Source organism: Heptranchias perlo, chromosome 32, assembly GCF_035084215.1.
Source record: "Heptranchias perlo isolate sHepPer1 chromosome 32, sHepPer1.hap1, whole genome shotgun sequence".
In the NCBI taxonomy this organism is placed as follows: domain Eukaryota; kingdom Metazoa; phylum Chordata; class Chondrichthyes; order Hexanchiformes; family Hexanchidae; genus Heptranchias; species Heptranchias perlo.
The window spans coordinates 28,047,296-28,067,895 of NC_090356.1; the positions used below are offsets into that span (position 1 = coordinate 28,047,296).

A 20,600-nucleotide genomic window follows, 5' to 3' on the forward strand; every position below is an offset into this window, starting at 1 on the left:
CAGCAGCGAAATGAGGACGGGAGCAGCCGGCTCCAGAAGGCAAGTGCTTTTTAGAGTTATCTTGTGGGCCAGGAGGAGCAAATCTTCTGCCGATCGCGGCCTCTCCTCGCTGGTGCGATCAGCCACCCCCACCCTCGCAACCCTCGATCTCTGGCCTGCCCTGCGATCTCTCCACCTCCCCCCTCCAACCCCTGAACTCACCCTTCCTCCGTCCCGATTGCCGGGCTCTCCCCCTGGAATCTGAATTTTTAAAAAATACACCCATTTGTATTAAAATGTATATTCTGCTAACTTATTTTATTTGTAGGTAATAGGTAAATTATAATTTAAAAAATCTTCAATGATTATGGTGATTAAAACCTGTACATACCCATAGTGCAAATTAAAAAATGCAAAGAATGTCTTCAAATTATGTACAGCAGACAAATCTCGTTATTCCAGTCCAGTTTCTGATCCATAAATCCACACCAAACCCTGATCCCAAGCTCCAATTGCCAGGGACCGTCCCCAACGGTCAATCTGGCTGGCTGCGGGGTGTGAAACGGAATTTAAGAATAATAATGAGGTCCTGCCATTAAATTCAGCAGGACCTCCGCATCGCCAGGATTTCCAGGTTCGCCCCCACCCTCGTGCTCCTTCCCCGTAAATATCAGGGCCTACTTCTCTGCTTACAGGACAAAACAGCGCATAACAGGAGAGAGAAAATCCCTGCAGGAAGACAGCTTCAGAACTTTAAAAGCCATAAATGCTTTTGAAGAAGTCATTCTGCAAATCCTAAAACGTAGAGGTAATGGAGTAAGGTGAAGCTAGAGGCTTCCCCCAAGCTCAGAGATATAGCCAACCCTTTTCGGTTATCCTTTCTCCCTTTACTTGCTCAATGACAAGCATACTCTCCAGCACACCACCGTGACACACGACATAGAGCCAAGTAAGCACTGCTTAAAGTGATGTCTTGCAGCCAGCATTCTGATATATGTTCCACTTCTCTTTCTATAGGTTTTCCCCAAGAGCCTTCCACAGGTCACAGTGCTGCGCAAGAAGCCCGCACATCATAGCAGCCTGAGTCACGTCTTCCACCCTTGCAAGCACCAGCACAGGAACATCCACCCCAGGGGATTTAGATAGTCAGTTTGAGGAGGACGCACAGAGCACAAATCAACAGGAGCAAGCGGTGGTGGCAGTGGAGGAGATGGGGGACCAACAAATGTCCTTCCTAAGTTGCAGAGCCCTGGGATTCAGACTTCACTGGGCTTGCATTTAAACGGTGGTTGCTATCTGATCAAGGACATTTTAGGCCGTAATTTGAGAGTATGCAAGGCCTGGTGGTGACTGTGGAGTAGTCTGCAACCTGCATCTGTGAAGTTGTGCATGACTGCTTTTCTGAACTGCATTCCGTCATGAAGCACACGGTAACTCCAGGAGGCATCAACAGCAAAGCCTACGTACAGTGGTAATATCTCCCATGAATGATCACACTACTGCCATGTACAGCAATCTCAAGTAAACCAACAAATTGTTCCACAACTGTATCAAGTTAAGCTAGAACCATAGAACCATAGAAAAGATAGAACACAGAAGGGGGCCATTTGGCCCATCGTGTCCGCGCTGGCTCGAAGAACAACCAGGTACCCATTCTAATCCCACCTTCCAGCACCCGGTCCGTAGCCCTGCAGTTTACAGCACTTTAGGTGCAGCTCCAGGTACTTCTTAAAAGAGTTGAGGGTCCCTGCCTCTACCACCAATTCAGGCAGCAAATTCCATACACCCACCACCCTCTGGGTAAAAAAGTTTTTCCTCATGTCCCCTCTAATCCTTCTGCCAATCAGCTTAAATCTATGTCCTCCAGTTCTTGAACTCTCCGTTGGGGAAACAGGTACTACCTGTCTACTCTATCTGGGGTCCTCATAATTTTGTACACCTCAATCAAGTCACCCCTCAGCCTCCTCTGCTCCAAGGAAAACAACTCCAACCTATCCAATCTCTCCTCGTAACTGCAATTTTCAAGCCCTGGCAACATTCTTGTAAATCTTCTCTGCACTCTTTCCAGAGCAATTACGTCCTTCCTATAATGTGGTGACCAGAACTGCGCACAATACGCCAGCTGTGGCCTTACCAGCGTTTTGCATAGTTCCATCATTACATCCCTGCTTTCGTATTCTATACCTCGGCTAATAATGGAGAGCATTCCGTATGCCTTCTTCACAACCTTATCTACCTGTACTGCCACCTTCAGGGACCTGTGCACATAGAAACATTGCTTCACTCACCCCCACTTGAGGCCATTTCGCTGCACTCGCCCCCACTTCAGGCCACTTCGCTGCACTCGCCCCCACTTCAGGCCACTTCGCTGCACTCGCCCCCACTTCAGGCCACTTCGCTGCACTCACCCCCACTTGAGGACACTTCGCTGCACTCGCCCCCACTTGAGGCCATTTCGCTGCACTCGCTCCCACTTCAGGCCACTTCGCTGCATTCGCCCTCACTTCAGGCCACTTCGCTGCACTCGCCCCCACTTGAGGCCATTTCGCTGCACTCGCTCCCACTTCAGGCCATTTCGCTGCACTCGCTCCCACTTCAGGCCACTTCGCTGCACTCGCCCCCACTTCAGGCCACTTCGCTGCACTCGCCCCCACTTCAGGCCACTTCGCTGCACTCGCCCCCACTTCAGGCCACTTCGCTGCATTCGCCCTCACTTCAGGCCACTTCGCTGCACTCGCATCCACTTGAGGCCATTTCGCTGCACTCGCCCCCACTTCAGGCCACTTCGCTGCACTCGCTCCCACTTCAGGCCACTTCGCTGCACTCGCCCCCACTTCAGGCCACTTCGCTGCACTCGCTCCCACTTCAGGCCACTTCGCTGCACTCGCTCCCACTTCAGGCCACTTCGCTGCATTCGCCCCCACTTCAGGCCACTTCGCTGCACTCGCCCCCACTTCAGGCCACTTCGCTGCACTCACCCCCACTTCAGGCCACTTTGCTGCACTCGCTCCCACTTCAGGCCACTTCGCTGCACTCGCTCCCACTTCAGGCCACTTTGCTGCACTCGCTCCCACTTCAGGCCACTTCGCTGCACTCGCTCCCACTTCAGGCCACTTCGCTGCATTCGCCCCCACTTCAGGCCACTTCGCTGCACTCGCCCCCACTTCAGGCCACTTCGCTGCACTCACCCCCACTTCAGGCCACTTTGCTGCACTCGCTCTCACTTCAGGCCACTTCGCTGCACTCGCCCCCACTTCAGGCCACTTCGCTGCACTCGCCCCCACTTCAGGCCACTTCGCTGCATTCGCCCCCACTTCAGGCCACTTCGCTGCACTCGCCCCCACTTCAGGCCACTTCGCTGCATTCGCCCCCACTTCAGGCCACTTCGCTGCACTCGCCCCCACTTCAGGCCACTTCGCTGCACTCGCCCCCACTTCAGGCCACTTCGCTGCACTCGCCCCCACTTCAGGCCACTTTGCTGCACTCGCTCCCACTTCAGGCCACTTCGCTGCACTCGCCCCCACTTCAGGCCACTTCGCTGCACTCGCCCCCACTTCAGGCCACTTCGCTGCACTCGCCCCCACTTCAGGCCACTTCGCTGCACTCGCCCCCACTTGAGGCCACTTCGCTGCACTCGCCCCCACTTGAGGCCACTTCGCTGCACTCGCCCCCACTTGAGGACACTTCGCTGCACTCGCCCCCACTTGAGGCCATTTCGCTGCACTCGCTCCCACTTCAGGCCACTATTCTGCACTCGCCCCCAGTTGAGGCCACTTCGCTGCACTCGCCCCCACTTCAGGCCACTATTCTGCACTCGCCCCCACTTCAGGCCACTATTCTGCACTCGCCCCCAGTTGAGGCCACTTTGCTGCAATTGCCCCCAATTGAATGATGCCACCAGCCAGAACATGCTGCTGGTTTGGACTGGTGTTCCCAAAGGTTATGGCTATAATTGTTCAGGCAATATGTGAATTGTGTCTGAAAGTTAAATTAACAAACCTGGCTAGCCAACGATGGTAAACTGCAGCCTTTTGTACTGGAACCATATTCACAATTTAAAAAAAAAATTTAATGTATACATTCATTGCAAGACAGATTTTTAATAATATAAGACAACTTATCAAGACAATGCTCATACAAATTTTCACTTTACCTCGAGTTTCTGTTTGGTGTCTTTCCCCAGAAGGTCTCGGATCTCTTCATTGTAAATTTCCAAATATGAAGCCCTCACCAGGAACTTTGTATTTTCTGTACACTGTGGGTGAACACACAGTGGCAGTGAAACCTCTTAAACTGCTTACATTTTGCTGCAAAGTAATCAAAGTACTGAATGATATCAAATCTAAATGTAATAATGTTGAATAATAGCTGATTATTTCATTGTATGAATAGCTAAGGAGGAACACAAAAACAAAAAGAGAGGAGAAAATAAGTATAAATAGCAACATAAAATATACTTTTTGAGGTCTCCATTCTTTACTTCCTCCCACTGTTGTCTTTTGAGTTCAACAACATTCCTTAGTTAAGAGCACAAGTAAGCAACTAGCTCCTCAATCCAACCTCTAGGACTGGGCAGGAGTGATTTATCACCCAGTTCTATCTCCTGCCCCGTGGAGAGCTGCCTCACCTCTGATTAGACATTCTGAAAGGATGGCTGAGATCAGGAACTCACCACATGGTGAATCCCAAATGCAAACCCGTGTTCTGCTCCATTCACAACTCGTTGAACACAACAGACTGTGCCATTACTTGTGCTTCAAGAGGACATGTACCGCACCAAACATTTTGATATAAATGCAGGATGGAATTCATTTTTCTGCAATTTTGACAAAGCCAGATAAAATCCACAAAACCAGGACTGTTACGGGAAACATTAGGCTGTTGGTAAGTATGCCCCATTATACCATGGTCTCCTTTGCAGTTTTGAGCCCCACAACAATTCAATGGTCAACCACAGGAATCCAGATCTTGTAAACTCTGAGCTATAGTTTAACTACCTGGATACTCTCAAATATATGTTCAAAAGCCCTGGGAATAACTCCTCGTTGTGTTGTTGGATAAGGAATGCCTTGCATGGTGAATGACTTCCCACTTCCTGTCTGTCCATAGGCAAATATCGTTCCATTGTAGCCTTCAGTGACACCCTAGGAAAGAATGGAATTATTCATAATTAAAAAGGCATAAAACAATGTCTAAAACACCTCAATCAGACTGATGATTATCACATGATGGAAACAAAGAAGATTTTTATATCCATATGCTTTTTAGAAGATGTTTACAAAAATAAATTTGTTTTTCAACTGTAATTTAAAAATGTTTGCCTCTCCACATCCCTCCTTTCTTAGAACCCACCTCTTTGCTCTCCTCCTAATCTCTCTATCCTGGGCTTGACATCTGTTTCTCACCACAACTCTGTTAAATGTCTTGGGATTTTTTTTCTACATTAAAGGCAATATATAAATCCAAGCTGTTGAACGAGCAGCCAGGAGGGGGGATGGATTTGAAGGCAAGGTGCAGAGTTTCTGCTGAGTGCCAAATACGATGGCTTCAGTCTTGCCAATGTTAAACTGGGGAGGAGTTCAACACAAATAGACCCAGATATCTCTTTTTCTAACATTTAGTAATTAACTAGTGGATCTCCCATGTAGCTGCTCACGAGGAGTCCGAGAACATGCTGTTCCATAAGTTAGGGATAGGCAAGAAAGCAATGTGGCTGCTTAAAAGATGTGAAAAGAACTTTGAGAAGTGGTGACATACAGTGAAGTAAGTGTTAATTGCATTTTTGATTGTTTCCTGAAAAATTTAAGGCAATCGTGGCTTTTTTTTAAATGTGATGCAGAAAGTAGAAAGACAAACTCATGCTAGACATAAAACATTTACGTTCACCGATGTTTTATGCTACTGGTATAGAGACAAATTAAGGGGGGAAAATCAACACAAAGGAAGATAATGGGGCAATTCAGTAGAACTAATCCCCCGTACCTTTCAACACACTTAAAAAAAAGTTAAAGCTGTAAAACTAATATGCCTGGCTACAATTCACTGATTAAATTGGTCGTATTTTAGACCTGAACCCATATAATGATACCGAATAGGGTATATTTTACAAATTTCAACTCCGATGCACAGCTTCACCCACTGGGAGCGCATATTTGGAATTCAGAAAATGGCGGTTGGAGAACTTTCCACTGAGAACACCAATTTATAAAATCTACCCTTATATTGCTAATATTCATCAGTAGCTTTTTGAAAAACAATCTTAAAAGACAGTTTAAAAATCAACTCACAAATGCATGACTGAATCAATTATAGGTTCCTCTTTACCAGTGAGATCATCACCTGGCAAGTCATATGACAGCTCGAGCCACAAGATATCACAATGACATTCGTGTCTGTACTAAAATGGGAAGTTCTGACACAACGGCCCCCTCTAATTCGGAGGTCCTCCGCCTGGTGGGAACAGGACGGTAGCCCCCCGAAAATCACTGCAAAGCAATTAACACTTCCCCGCTCCCGCTCTGGTTCTGCCCACCAGCATTTTCGTTGGAGCCTCCGCATGGGCGGTCCAGGTGCCTACCTATTTCGGGCAGTAGATTACTTATAATATGCTAATCAAGGCCCTATTATGTACATAAGAACCCAACACAATTTTTAGGTACCACATACTGCCCATTAGTACCAGGCATTGAGTGGTCCAACCAGCGAACATCAAAGAGACCATGGAAGGCCGCTCCAAAACCAGGTAAGTTTCTGATTTTTTATATATAAAAGATTTTTGTTGGACCAAAGGGAGTATGAATGCTGTTCCTGTTGCCACAAAAATCTTCCGGGCACTGCCAACCCATCTACCTCCTCCCCTTACCTCAATTACCTCCTCCCCAGCCCCAAAATAAAACTTCCAGCTTGGCTTCATGTTGGAGTAGCTAGAATTCCCATCCCCAACCAGAAAGCTGCCTCTGAGCGCTGGTTCAGTGCTCGCAGCTTTATTGAGAGAGAGTCTAGCTACTGGAATCGGTTACTGTACTGTAACCCACTTATAAACAACCTTGACTGATGTTGAAATAATAAGGGTTAAAAGAGCATTCATTTTATGCTATGAATGTATCACACTCTCCGAAGGGCCTCATTCATTTCCGCTCAGAAGATCAAGGTATAGAATCAGTTTGGGTGCAGCTAAGAAACAGCAAGGGGCAGAAAACATTGGTGGGAGTTGTTTATAGGCCACCAAACAGTAGTGGTAATGTAGGGCACGGTATAAAGCAGGAAATTAGAAGTAAGTGTAACAAGGGTAATACAGTAATCATGGGGGACTTTAATCTACATACAGATTGGGCAAACCAAATTAGCACTAATACTGTGGAGGACGAATTCGTGGAATGTATACGAGATGGTTTTCTAGATCAGTATGTTGAGGAACCAACTAGGGAACAGGCTATTTTAGATCTAGTATTTTGCAATGAGAAAGGGTTAATTAATAATCTTGTTTTAAAGGAGCCCTTAGGGAAGAGTGACCATAATATGATAGAATTCTTCATTAAGTTTGAAGTGATGTAGTTCAATCCAAAACTAGGGTCTTAAATCTAAACAAAGGAAGCTACGAAGGTATGAGGCACAAGTTGGCTGTGGTTGATTGGGGAACTACATTAAAAGGTATGATGGTAGACAGGAAATGGCTAGCATTTAAAGAATTAATAGATAATTTGCAACAAATATATATTCCTTTAAGGCACAAAAACCCAATAGGAAAAGTGGTCCAACCGTGGCTAACAAGTGAAATTAAAGATAGTATTAAGTCAAAGGAAGAGGCATATGAAGTTGCCAGAAAAAGCAGTAGGCCTGAGGATTGGGAGCATTTTAGAATTCAGCAAAGGAGGACCAAGAAATTGATAAAGAAAGGGAAAATAGAATAGGAGAGTAAACTAGCGAGAAACATAAAAACGGACTGTAAAAGCTTCTATAGGTATGTAAAAAGGAAAAGACTGGCGAAGGCAAATGTGGGTCCCTTACAGACAGAGATGGGAGAATTTATAATGGGGAATAAGGAAATAGCAGAGAAATTAAACTAATACTTTGGGGTCAACATTAGGATGGCTGAGCGGGTGCGCTCGTGGCAGGGAGGGTTCCTAAAAGTGGGGAATCCCGGGGCGGGTCCGGAGCCCGGCTCCAACCTGCCCATTTCCGGATTCCCCAATGACGTGAATCGGTGCGCGCGCAGCCCCCGTATACGGGACTCCCACCGGCAATTAAAGCCGGCGGGATGATAGTTTAGATAGGGAGGTACTTGAGGTCGTTGACAGACCTCATTAGGAAGAGATTTTAGCAGGGATGTGATTTTGGACTCTCCTCAGCGTGTTTCCCATGCTGTGGGAAACACTCCCTGTTGTTGCAGATGTGTTTCAGTCAGCAGCCATTGGGAGAGGACTCCTGAACAGTTGGGGGGAATACCTCATTCATTGCAGCAGGGCCCTCTGTCACCTTAGACAAAGTTTTCCCTGCCACACCGTTGTCTCCACACTCAAAATTATTACATCATACCCTAAACTCTGCTTGTGGACCCCCTCACACTCACACCATTAGGATAGGGGGGGTTCCATAGCTGCATTCATCACTCCATTGGAGGACGAACAACATCACCAGCCTCGCCAGGCACGCCGTCCACCTCCACTGCGTGGAGCTACACAACACAGTGCTGCGCACAGGCACCTGCACAAAGTAGTCGTGCAACTACACATACACCCCACTGTAGGGTGACCCAATGGGTGACATCAAGGGTGTTCATGGAGAACCTCATGAAAGGGCCTTATTGCACAAGCCAGTCAAGAATGGCCAAGACGTGGCAGTAGTGGTGACAATATATGTAATGTGAGTTGATCAGAAATCAAATATAAGTAAAAACCATGACAAACCCTCAAACACCCTTGTGCATCCCCTTCATGCTCACGACACATTTGCCTTACGCTTCCTACTACACAGTTGTGATGCATGCCCTGTAGCTGCAGCACAGGTAGTGGCAGGTGGGGTGAGGCTGACCGTGAAAGAGATGCGTGAGAGGGTGACTATGAGACAGAGCCATGAGATTGTATGAGGATTGGATTGAGTGGTAGTGGCGGGATGAGTACTGGGGAGGTGAGAAAGTGCAGGCAAGATGAGGATGAGGGTTCAGTGGGTGTGAGGAGTGATGTGATAGAGTAGTGTTGGCAGTGCAAAAGGAGATGTGGGGTGGGGGCGGTGTGTGGCAGACGGAGTGCAGGGGAATGAGTAAGAGTACTCACTTCGGCTGACCTGGTTAGGTCATTGAAGCGCCTCCTGCACTGTATGCAGGTGCGTGATATGTTGGTGGTGCTGATGACCTCCTCTGCCACCTTGAGCCAGGCCTTCATGGTAGCAGAGGCAGGCCACTTCCTCCCATCCGCTGGGTGGAAGATCTCCCTCCTCCTCCTCCTCCTCGTCACCCCATCCAGTAAGACCTGGAGTAAGGCATCATTAAAACTGGGAGCAGCCTACCTCCTGGGCTGCTCCATGCTGTAATTTTGCCTATTTTCTGCAGCATCAGTCAGTGGAGGACTGCCCCTTTAAATAGGGCTCCTCCAGCTGACAGCCTATGATGCGGGTGCGCAGTCCGCCCGCTAAGGAGCTTTCCAGCGCGAAACTCGGAAGCCAAAGTAAGAGGCTTCAATTTACTTACGATTGCGTGCCAAATCCACCGATTTCAATGGGCGCATGCCGACCCCCCCACTGCCAACCCGCCTCCCTTCTAATATCGGGCCCTTTGTGACTGTCTTCATGAAAGAAGACACAAAAAGCCTCCCAGAAATACGAGAGAACCAAGGGTCTGGCGAGAATGAGGAACTGAAAGAAATTTAGTATTAGTAAAAAAAAAATAGTACTAGAGAAATTAACGGGACTGAAAGTCGATAAATCCCAAGGACCTGATGATCTACATCCCAGGGTTTTGAAAGAGGTGGCTATAGAGACAGTGGATGCATTGGTTGTCATCTTCCAAAATTCTATAGATTCTGGAACAGTTCCTGCAGATTGAAGGATAGTAAATGTAACCCCACTATTTAAGAAAGGAGGGAGAGAGAAAACAGGGAACTACAGACCTGTCAGCCTGACATCAGTAATAGGGAAAATGCTAGAACCTATTATATAAAGGATATGATAACAGGACACTTAGAAAATATTAACAGGATTTAGCAGAGTCAACATGGATTTATGAAAGGGAAATCATGTTTGACAAACCTTTGAGGATGTAACTAGTAGAATAGATAAGGGGGAACCAGTGGATATGGTGTATTTGGATTTTCAGAACGCTTTCGATAAGGTCCCACACAGGAGGTTGGTGAACAAAGTTAGAGCACATGGAACTGGGGGTAATATACTGGCATGGATTGAGAACTGGTTAACAGATAGAAAACAGAGAGAAGGAATAAACGGGTCTTTTTCAGGTTGGCAGACTGTGACTAATGGGGTACCGCAGGGATCGGTGCTTGGGCCCCAGTTATTCACAATCTATATCAATGATTTGGATGAGGGGACCAAATGTAATATTTCCAAGTTTGCTGATGACATAAAACTAGGTGGGACTGTGAGTTGTGAGGTGGATGCAAAGAGGCTTCAAGGGGATATAGACAGGCTAAGTGAGTGGGCAAGAACATGGCAGATGGGATATAATGTGGAAAAATGTGAAGTTATCCACTTTGATTGGAAAAACAGAAATGCAGAGTACTTTTTAAATGGTGAGAGATTGGGAAATGTTGATGTTCAAAGGGATCTGGGTGTCCTTGTACATGAGTCACTGAAAGCTAACATGCAGGTGCAGCAAGCAATTAGGAAGGCAAATGGCATGTTGGCCTTTGTTACAAGAGGATTTGAGTACAGGAGCGAAGATGTTTTACTGCAATTATATATGGCCTTGGTGAGAGTGCACCTGGAGAACTGTGTACAATTTTGGTCTCCTTACCTAAGAAAGGATATACTTGCTATAGAGGGAGTGCAACGAAGGGTCACCTGACTGATTCCTGGGATGGCGGGATTGTCGTACGAGGAGAGATTGAGTAGGTGATCTCATTGAAACATACAGAATTCTTACAGGGCTCGATTGGGTAGATGCAGGGAGGATGTTTCCCCTGGCTGGGGAGTCTAGAACTCGGGGTCATAGTCTCAGAATAAGGAGTAGGCCATTTAGGACTGAGATGACGAGAAATTTTTTCACTCAGAGCGTGGTGAATCTTTGGAATTCTCTATCCAGAGGGCTGTGGAGACTCAGTCATTGATTACATTCAAAACAGAGATCGATAATTTCTAAATATTAAAGGCATCAAGGGATATGGAGATAGTGCAGGAAAATGGCGTTGAGGTAGAAGATCAGCCATGATCTTGCTAAATGGCGGAGAAGGCTCGAGGGGCCGGATGACCTACTCTTGCTCCTATTTCTTATGTTCCGCCCAGAATAGAGAATAACATTTTACTTAATGTGCTGAATCATTTCAATATGAAGCTTTTCGGAATGAAGGCTTTTCACTGAAGTTAAGTTTGATAAACGCAATAATCTTGTTAGACAGAGCAATCCAATCCAATGAAGAACAGCCCATGTATAAATTCACCAGAAAGGGTGAATTGCCGTAAGTATAGGAGCTCAAGGCTCAGACAATAACAACCGCTTGAAAGGCTACCATGGATACTTGTGTATCCCTTATTAAACTGGAATTTTTATTAAATGATAACAGTGAATTCATTAAAATCTGTCTGAATAGTGTCATCACATGACACATTTGAAACCACATTCATATACGGCACAGAAACAATGCTTTACATTGAGGCAATGGTTCCTCTGAAGCAATCTTTGCTTTTGGATTTGTCAACTAATGGGCTTCAGTCTATATTTAAGAACATGGAGATTTGGATATAATCCACAAAAAGCTACAAAAGACAAAAAGCAACAGAGACTACTTTATAACTGCTGACACTTTACTTAGAAAAAAATATTGCATTAACAATAAGGTTCCATCCCATAATTTGGCAGCTGTTATTGGATGTCTGGTGCTTTGATGTGCAGATATATCACTCATAAGGGACACAACCACTGAAAGCTGTACATACTATTTTATATGCAGATATTATTGAAGGGTTTCCTATGGATCTTAAAGATACAGTGGTAGAGCATCTGAAAGCCATCAAATTTGGGTTAAATCACCTTAACAGGCAAGCCCACGTTCGACTGCACCAATATTGACAAAGTTCTGTCAAAATGCATGACCAGTTGAACACTCTACTCATCATGATTTATGAAGAACTTACTGATAAACAGTTTAACAGTTCCTGCTATACTTCTACTATCAGGAACATCCTCATTGGAAAATATGGAGTTGGGCTTGCATATGTCCCTGGAATGACTGAAGTACAGTACAATCAAGTTTAATCAATTACTGAGCAACAGAGCAGTGAGACGCTTGGAATGACACATTCCATGTCCTTATTTCACATAATGTGCCAGTGATTTTGTCCTGTCTCCTCCTATTCCATTTGACTGGTACATTAGGGACATGTGGAAATCACTGATGAGAGATAATGTACCAGCCACAACCTCAATTAAATACTTACTGGATTAACTTACAGTTGCTGTATGATGTCAACAAAGAATCCATTGCAAAGTTACAACAAATTCAGAAGCCTTTAGAGATTACCTGTGCTCTTCATGGAATGGTATGTAACCCTGCACCAGAAACCGTAATAAATATTCTTGGCTCCCAATTATTCAACACTTTTCTGATTCATCTCAGCTCCAGGTCTGGTTCACCAGGAATTTTCTTATGATTCCAAACGATAATAAAACCTTCAGCTCACCTCATTGATGCTTGCAATTATCTTTGAGATACTTCAAGCTGTCCTGACCCAGGGAAAGGGTGATGATGTAAACATAAAAAAGAGGGAGTTTGTGATCTGATCAGGAGTCCAGCAAAGCACCATGAAGACATTATGCTGCTGGTAAGTACAATAACCATCTGTGCTGTCCCTCATCTGATCAGCGTTATTGAGCAACTCACACCTACCCTTGTTAACAAACATGAGAGCAAGAGAATTTGTAGTACTTTGGTGTACCTTGGGACAAAGAAACAGAAAGATGGGGTGGCAGAATTTGTTCTTAGTTATAAGGAGCATTCAAATTTTCCTAAGCCTTATGTACTGCTGAATGTGTCTTCTTCTCTGTATCAGGGAAAGGACAAGAGGTGCTCCTGTTTTGACCTGCGTATTATCACCTCCCAGTAGCAGTGAAAGTATGGGAAAAGGAACTTCCAATTTCAGTTCATCATCCATGGAAGAATTCGGACAAATCAATGCTGCAGATCCAGTGGGAAGAGAAACTTTTACAGGTTTTGTCTGAAAAACTAAAGGGAATATCAAATGAGGTATGGATTGTTCTGCTTAGTGAAGAAATAACTAACCACATTCACAGTTATCACCATTACCCATAAGGTTTCTGTATAAGTGTTTAGGTGTAGTGCTACAATGGACCCAAAACAAAGATAAATCTTCAACAGATGCTACAGAATGCTCAGTACAACGGAGCTTTAGTGAGAGAGGGTATAGCTACTGGAATCGGTCACTGTGCTGTAACCCATTTATAAATAACCCTGAAGGATTTTGCAAAGTTACATATTTTTTTAAGGTGGCTGCCAGATCCTTCCACATTCCACCATTGCTTGCGGCAGGTGGTGAGAGAATCAACTTGAGGGAATAACCTACTTGACCTCGTCCTCACCAATCTATCTGTTGCAGATGTATCTGTCCATGACAGTATTGGTAGGAGTGAACACTGCACAGTCCTTGTGGAGACCAAGTCCCATCTTCACGTTGTGAAAACCTCCACCGTATCATGTTAAAATACTATCGTGCTAACTGAGATAGTAGAAAAACAGATCTAGCAGCTCAAAATTTGGCATCCATGAGGTGCTGAGGGCTACCACCAGCAGCAGAATTGTATTCATCACAATCTGTGACCTCATGGTCCGGCATATCCCTCACTTCTCCATCACCATCAAATCAGATGACCAACCCTGGTTCAATGAGGAGTGTAGAAGAGCATGCTGGGAGCAGCACCAGATGAAGCTACAATACAGGACTACATGCGATGCTAAACAGCGGAAGCAGTATGCTATAGATAGCACCAAACCATCCCACAACCAACGGATCAGGTCAAATCTCTGCAGTCCTGACACATCCAGTCGCAAATAGTGGTGGACAATTAAGCATCTAACGGAAGGAAGCGGCTACATGAACATCCCGACCCTCAACGATGGTGGAGCCCAGCACATGAGTGCAAAAGAAAAGGCTGAAGCGTTCGCAAACATCTTCATCCAGCTGAGTGGATGATCCTTCTCAGCCTCCTCCTGAGGTCCCCACCGTCACAGATGCCAGTCTTCAGCCAATTCAATTCAGTCCAAGTGAGTGTACTGGACACAGCAAAAGCTACGGGTCCCGAAAAAATCCTGACTTTGGGTGCTGAAGACCTGTGCTCCAGAACTAGCTGCACCTCTGGCCACGCAGTTCCAGCACAGCTGCAACACTGGCATCTACCTGACAATGTGGAAAATTGCCACGGTACGTTCGGTCCACAAAAAGCAGGGCAAATCCAAATCGTCCAATTCCCGTCCTATCAGCCTACTCTCAATCATCAGCAAAGTGATGGAAGGAGTCATCAACAGTGCTATCAAGATGCACTTACTTACCTGCTCACTGATGCTCAGTTTGGTTCTGCCAGGACCACAGGACTCCAGACCTCGTTACAGCCTAGGTTCAAACATGGACAAAAGAGCTGAATTCCAGAGGTGAGGTGTAAGTGACTGCGCTTGATATCAAGGTAGTGTTTGACTGAGGGTGGCACCAAGAAGCCTTAGTAAAACTGAAGTCAATAGGTATCAGAGGGAAAACTCTCCAGTGGCTGGAGTCATACCTAGTACAAAAGGAAGGTAGCAGTGGTTGTTGGAAGCCAATCATCTCAGCCCCAGGACATTGCTGCAGGAGGCCCGCAGGGCAATGTCCTAGGCCCAACCATCTTCAGCTGCTTCATCAATGACCTTCCCTCCATCATAAGGTCAGAAATGGGGATGTTCGCTGATGATTGCACAGTGTCCAGTTCGATTCGCAACTCCTCAGATAATGAAGCAGTCCGTGCCCACATGCAGCAAGACCAGGACAACATTCAGGCTTGGGCTGATAAGTGGCAAGTAACATTCGCGCCAGTCAAGTGCCAGGCAACGACCATCTCCAGCAAGAGAGAGTCTAACCACCTCCCCTTGACATTCAATGGCATTACCATCGCCGAATCCCCCACAATCAGCATCATGGGGGTCACCATTGACCAGAAACTTAACTGGACCAGCCACAGAAATACTGTGGCTACAAGAGCAGGTCAGAGGCTGGGTATTCTGTGGAGAGTGACTCACCTCCTGACTCCCCAAAGCCTTTCCACCATCTACAAGGCACAAGTCAGGAGTGTGATGGAATACTCTCCACTGCGCTGGATGAGTGCAGCTCCAACAACACTCAAGAAGCTCGACACCATCCAGGACAAAGCAGCCCGTTTGATTGGCACCCCATCCACCACTCTAAACATTCACTCCCTTCACCACCGGCGCACAGTGGCTGCAGTGTGTACCATCCACAGGATGCACTGCGTACCATCCACAGGATGCACTGCAGCAACTCGCCAAATTGACAGCACCTTCCAAACCCGCGACCTCTACCACCTAGAAGGACAAGGGCAGCAGGCACATGGGAACAACACCACCTGCACGTTCCCCTCCAAGTCACACACCATCCCGACTGGGAAATATATCGCCGTTCCCTCATCGTCACTGGGTCAAAATCCTGGAACTCCCTATCTAACTTCACCTGACAAAGGAGCAAAGCTCCAAAAGCTTGTGATTTCAAATAAAGCTGTTGGACTATAACCTGGTGTTGTGCGACTCCTTACATTTGTCCACCCCAGTCCATCACCGGCATCTCCACATCATAACAGCACTGTGGGAGAACTTTCACCACACGGATTGCAGTGGTTCAAGAAGGCGTCTCACCACCACCTTCTCGAGGGCAATTAGGGATGGGCAATCAATGCTGGCCTTGCCGGCGACGTCCACATCCCATGAACGAATAAAAAAAAATGAAGCCACTTGTTTATTATATTTGTGGTGCCCTTCTGTCGTGCTGACTCCTGTCGGGTGACACTGGGGCACCCCTATTGGTCCATTAAACCAAGCCCACTGGCCTGTTGTTCACTTTTAGTGTTAAGCATCCTACAGGATTCAACAATCTGCACGTTACTGTGTGTAAATTGTTCCCCCAATGGCACTGCTCGGCCAAATGATGCCACCGCCTCCCGGTTGTGTTACTCTGGCTCCTGCTTTACCTCCACCAGCGGATAGGCGATCTCGTTGTACAGCTGCTCCGTGGTGCTCTCTATGTAATAGACACCGTCGAAAGTGAACTGTTTGGGCGGCTCTCCGAGGACCCCGGGTTTCTGGATGAAGCACTGGCCGCGGGCACTGTCCATGGAGACCACCACCTTACAGCTCAGGTCCTTCTCGCGGCTGTTGCTGGGTCTGCAGCGAACCACCACCCTCACCGTCTCCAAGGCCATTCCCCCACTCCTCGCCCGGTGCCGAGTTTATTTATCAACGCCCATCTCCGCGGTCCTTTGCCCCCCCATCCATCCCCCCCCCCGATTCTCGACTATTCCCGGGACCGCGATCCTGGAGCCGAGCGTCCGTTGCCCGGCAACAAGCGGGTCCGCCTGAAGGTTCCAGCTTCCGCCGGGCCCCCCCGTGTCACTTCCGGTTGCGTTGCTTGCCAACAGTCGCCATAGAAACGGAGCAATAGGAGCATCACGCAGAGTCCAGTGATGCTTCTTTTTTCATAGATACGCGAGTTTAGCTTTAAGTCTTTTACAGATCAGAACAAAATGTGAGTAGCTTATCCAATGTCACGACATCATACACAGTGCCAACACTGCGCAAATCCTAAATGTGAGACTTTCAGTAATTCATCAGCCATCGACCCCACCCAGACTGGTAGGCAGCCAGGCTGCTTGTGGATGCATTTTTGGTCACTTTTTAAAAAAATACTTTTATATACAACAGCAACAACAACTTGCATTTATATAGTGCCTTTAATGTAGTAAATCATCCCAAGGCGCTTCACAGGAACATTATAAAACAAAATTTGACACCGAGCTACATAAAGAGATACTAGGACAGATGACCAAAAGCCCTGGTCAAATAGGTAGGTTTTAAGGAGCGTCTTAAAGGAGGAGAGAGAGGTAGAGAGGTTTAGGGAGGGAATTCCAGAGCTTAGGGCCTAGGCAGCTGAAGGCACGGCTGCCAATGGTAGAGCAATTAAAATCGGGGATGCGCAAGAGGCCAGAATTGGAGGAGCGCAGAGATCTCGGAAGGTTGTAGGGCTGGAGGAGGTTACAGAGATAGGAAGGGGACGAGGCCATGGAGGGATTCGAAAACAAGGATGAGAATTTTAAAATTGAGGCGTTGCCGATCCGGGAGCCAATGTAGGTCAGCGAGCACAGGGACTTGGTGCGAGTTAGGATACGGGCAGCAGAGTTTTGGATGAGCTCAAGTTTACGGAGGGTGCAAGGTGGAAGGCCAACCAGAAGAGCATTGGAATAGTCGAGATTAGAGATAACAAAGGCATGGATGAGCACTTCAGCAGCAGATGAGCTGAGGCAGGGGCGGAGATGGGCGATATTACAGAGATGTAAGTAGGCAGTCATTGTGATGGAGAGGATATGGAGTTGAAAGCTGAGCTCAGGATCCTTGAAAAGTTTTAGTGACCAACCCACCTCCTAAGAGCGGGTTGGTCGCCCGCCCCCATAAAAACCGGAAATGGGCAGGTTGGGGGCAGGTCTGAAATTGTTGCAATTTTCAATGCTCCGCCGCCCCCAACCCTCCTGTTTTTCCATTTAAAATCCTGCCCCTAGTCTATGATAGTGTCAAATAACTTGCATATTAAAAAAATCTATGAAAATTGGATTTGAAGTTTTTTAATGCAAGTAACAAAAAATAACACCAGCATTCATATTTATGGCTGTCACCATTTTGACTATATTTCTGGTTTAAATTTAAATTTGGTGTAAATTGTTCCCCCAATGGCACTGCTCAGCCCAATGATGCCACCGCCTCCCGGTCATGTTACTCTGGCTCCTGCTTTACCTCCACCAGCGGATAGGCAGTCTCGTTGTACAGCTGCTCCGTGGTGCTCTCTATGTAATAGACACCGTCGAAAGTGAACTGTTTGGGCGGCTCTCCGATGACCCCGGGTTTCTGGATGAAGCACTGGCCGCGGACACTGTCCATGGTGACCACCACCTTACAGCTCAGGTCCTTCTCGTGGCTGTTGCTGGGTCTGCAGTTATGCAGTGGTAGAGGGAACAGCAGCAGTTTGATGCAATAAGAGCAGTGATTGTAAAAAGAAAGACGTGCATTTATATAGCGCTTTTCACACTCTCAGGACGTCCCAAAGCGTTTCACAGCCAATGGAGTACTTTTAAAAATGCAATCACTGTTGCAATCTAGGAAATGCGGCAGCCAACTTACACACAGCAAGAACCCACAAACAGCAATATGATAATGACCAGATAATCTTTTTTTAGATGTTGGTTGAGGGATAAATATTGGCCAGGACACCGAGGAGAACTCCCCTGCTCCTCTTCGAATAGTGCCCTGGGATCTTTTACGTCCACCTGAGAAGGCAGGCGAGTCCTCGATTTTTAACATCTCATCCGAAAGACGGCACCTCTGACAGTGCAGCACTCCCTCAGTGTGACTGTCAGCCTAGATTTTGTGCTCAAGTCCCTGGAGTGTGACTTGAACTTATGAGATAATGAACTTGCACCTATGCTAGGTTTCTGTCTATGGACCAGATGGGCTAATCAGTTCTAAACACTGTCCCGTGCAAGGGCTCTTTTTCCTAAAGAGGTAAAATATATATTTTAAAAATTATTATTTTTGAGTTCATATTGGTATAGCAAAATGGAACACATTCCATTTCAAGCACACTGTGCCAGCATCAAACACTCCCAGGTCAGATTAACTGAAGATTGTAGCTCCTTCAACTCTGCCTCAACAATGTCCTCAGTCATAACTTACATAAGAAGTAGGAGCAGGAGTAGGCTGTCCGGCCCCTCAAGCATGCTCCGCCATTCAACAAGATCATGGATGATCAATCCTACTTTAGAAGAGTATACCCTAGTGAACTTCTTAATTTCCCACACCAGCCATCTTATGATCTTTCTAAGTGAGACTATCAGTTTAGTTTTGATGCTGTGATCCCATTCCCACTAGAAACTAGATTGGGACTATCCAAACTCAATTCCTATAAAACCATTACAGCCAACAAAAGAAACCTTCATCCCATCAGTTTGAACTGGATTTGAAACTAGTTTTGTCTGTTCCACTGCCCTGATGTTATTTCAGAATGATCTTGTGCTGATCATTAATATTCTGCATAGTGGTTGAATGTCAGATCGCAATGCTGTTTTGCATCAGTACCATTTTGAGCAGAAAGAGTTGCTAATAAATTCCTAAGTGGCGTTATATTTCCATCCTTCATTGCACTCTAGACACATGCATAAAATTAGAATTAATTTGTTAAAGCAACAATACCATAGCTTCATATTTGTCAGTGGTAAGGATTGGTTTGTGCCATTTTTTTCTAGTAAGTTATAAGAAATTAAGAAAAGATAAAAGGGGCAGGAGTTATGAATCTGTATGAATTTATTTCAACTGCTTTAAATTAGCATTGGGACTCTGTGCAGATACAGCCTGTACCCAGAAATCTTATCACTGCAATCAGATTACATAGAAATCACAACACGGCAAACAGGCCGTTTGGCCCAAATAGTTCGTGCTGCTGTTTATCTTCCATACAAGCAGTCTCCCTAATTCCATGTGCTCACTGTAATTAGAGGCTACAATTTTCCTCAGTCCCTGGGTTAGAAGAAAAGAGAATCATCCAAGGTTCCCACTCCTAATTGCACACTTTCCATAAATGGTCTTTGGATAGCAAAGAGTAAATGCAGGTGAGGATAGGATTGGGTTCAGCTGTGATGCTGCTTATGATTGAATCCCCTGCCAACACTCCGGTCTCTAAGGTCACACAGGAAGACTAGCCACTTGGGTGAGGTACAGGAGAGCTGCTGGCACTTGTGGAACCATACTAGAGCATGAGTCAGCACCTTCAGGAAGGAAGGAAGGAAGGGAGGGAGAAAAAAATACTTAAGGTTCAGCATGATGTGCTGTTCATGAGCTGCAGTGATAAATTGTATGATGTGGTGTTCGGAACTGAAAGCAACAAAAGGAAATAATGCTTAGATGTTCTTGCTAGTTGAACTCAAACAACAGCTTTCATTTTATAGCATTATGCTTGCCTCTGGATGTTGTAAAAACACTTGTTGGAAGAGAGTTTTTTTTGTAGTAAAATTGTATCCCAAAATATATTAAAACAACCAGACACCAAGCAAACTGTGTCCCTAAAGGAGCTACTCCTCCGAGCATTGCCATGGCAACTACCATTGGCTGGCAAGAAATGCACAATCATATCAGACAATTCAG

At 46.1% G+C, this 20,600-nt stretch overlaps 1 protein-coding gene across 1 annotated transcript in view; it reads right to left on the reverse strand.

Annotated features, from left to right (window-relative positions):
- The window catches only part of kif17 (kinesin family member 17), a 69,171-nt gene extending 52,551 nt beyond the window's left edge, over positions 1–16,620 (reverse strand). The window contains exons 1-3 of the mRNA XM_067970663.1: positions 16,388–16,620; positions 4,977–5,123; positions 4,133–4,234 (exon numbers count right to left, since the gene is read on the reverse strand). Of these exons, the coding sequence (XP_067826764.1) occupies positions 4,133–4,234; positions 4,977–5,123; positions 16,388–16,618 (480 nt within the window). The 5' untranslated portion in view covers positions 16,619–16,620. The remainder of the gene's footprint in view (positions 1–4,132; positions 4,235–4,976; positions 5,124–16,387) is intronic.
- Between the last annotated feature and the right edge of the window lie 3,980 nt (positions 16,621–20,600).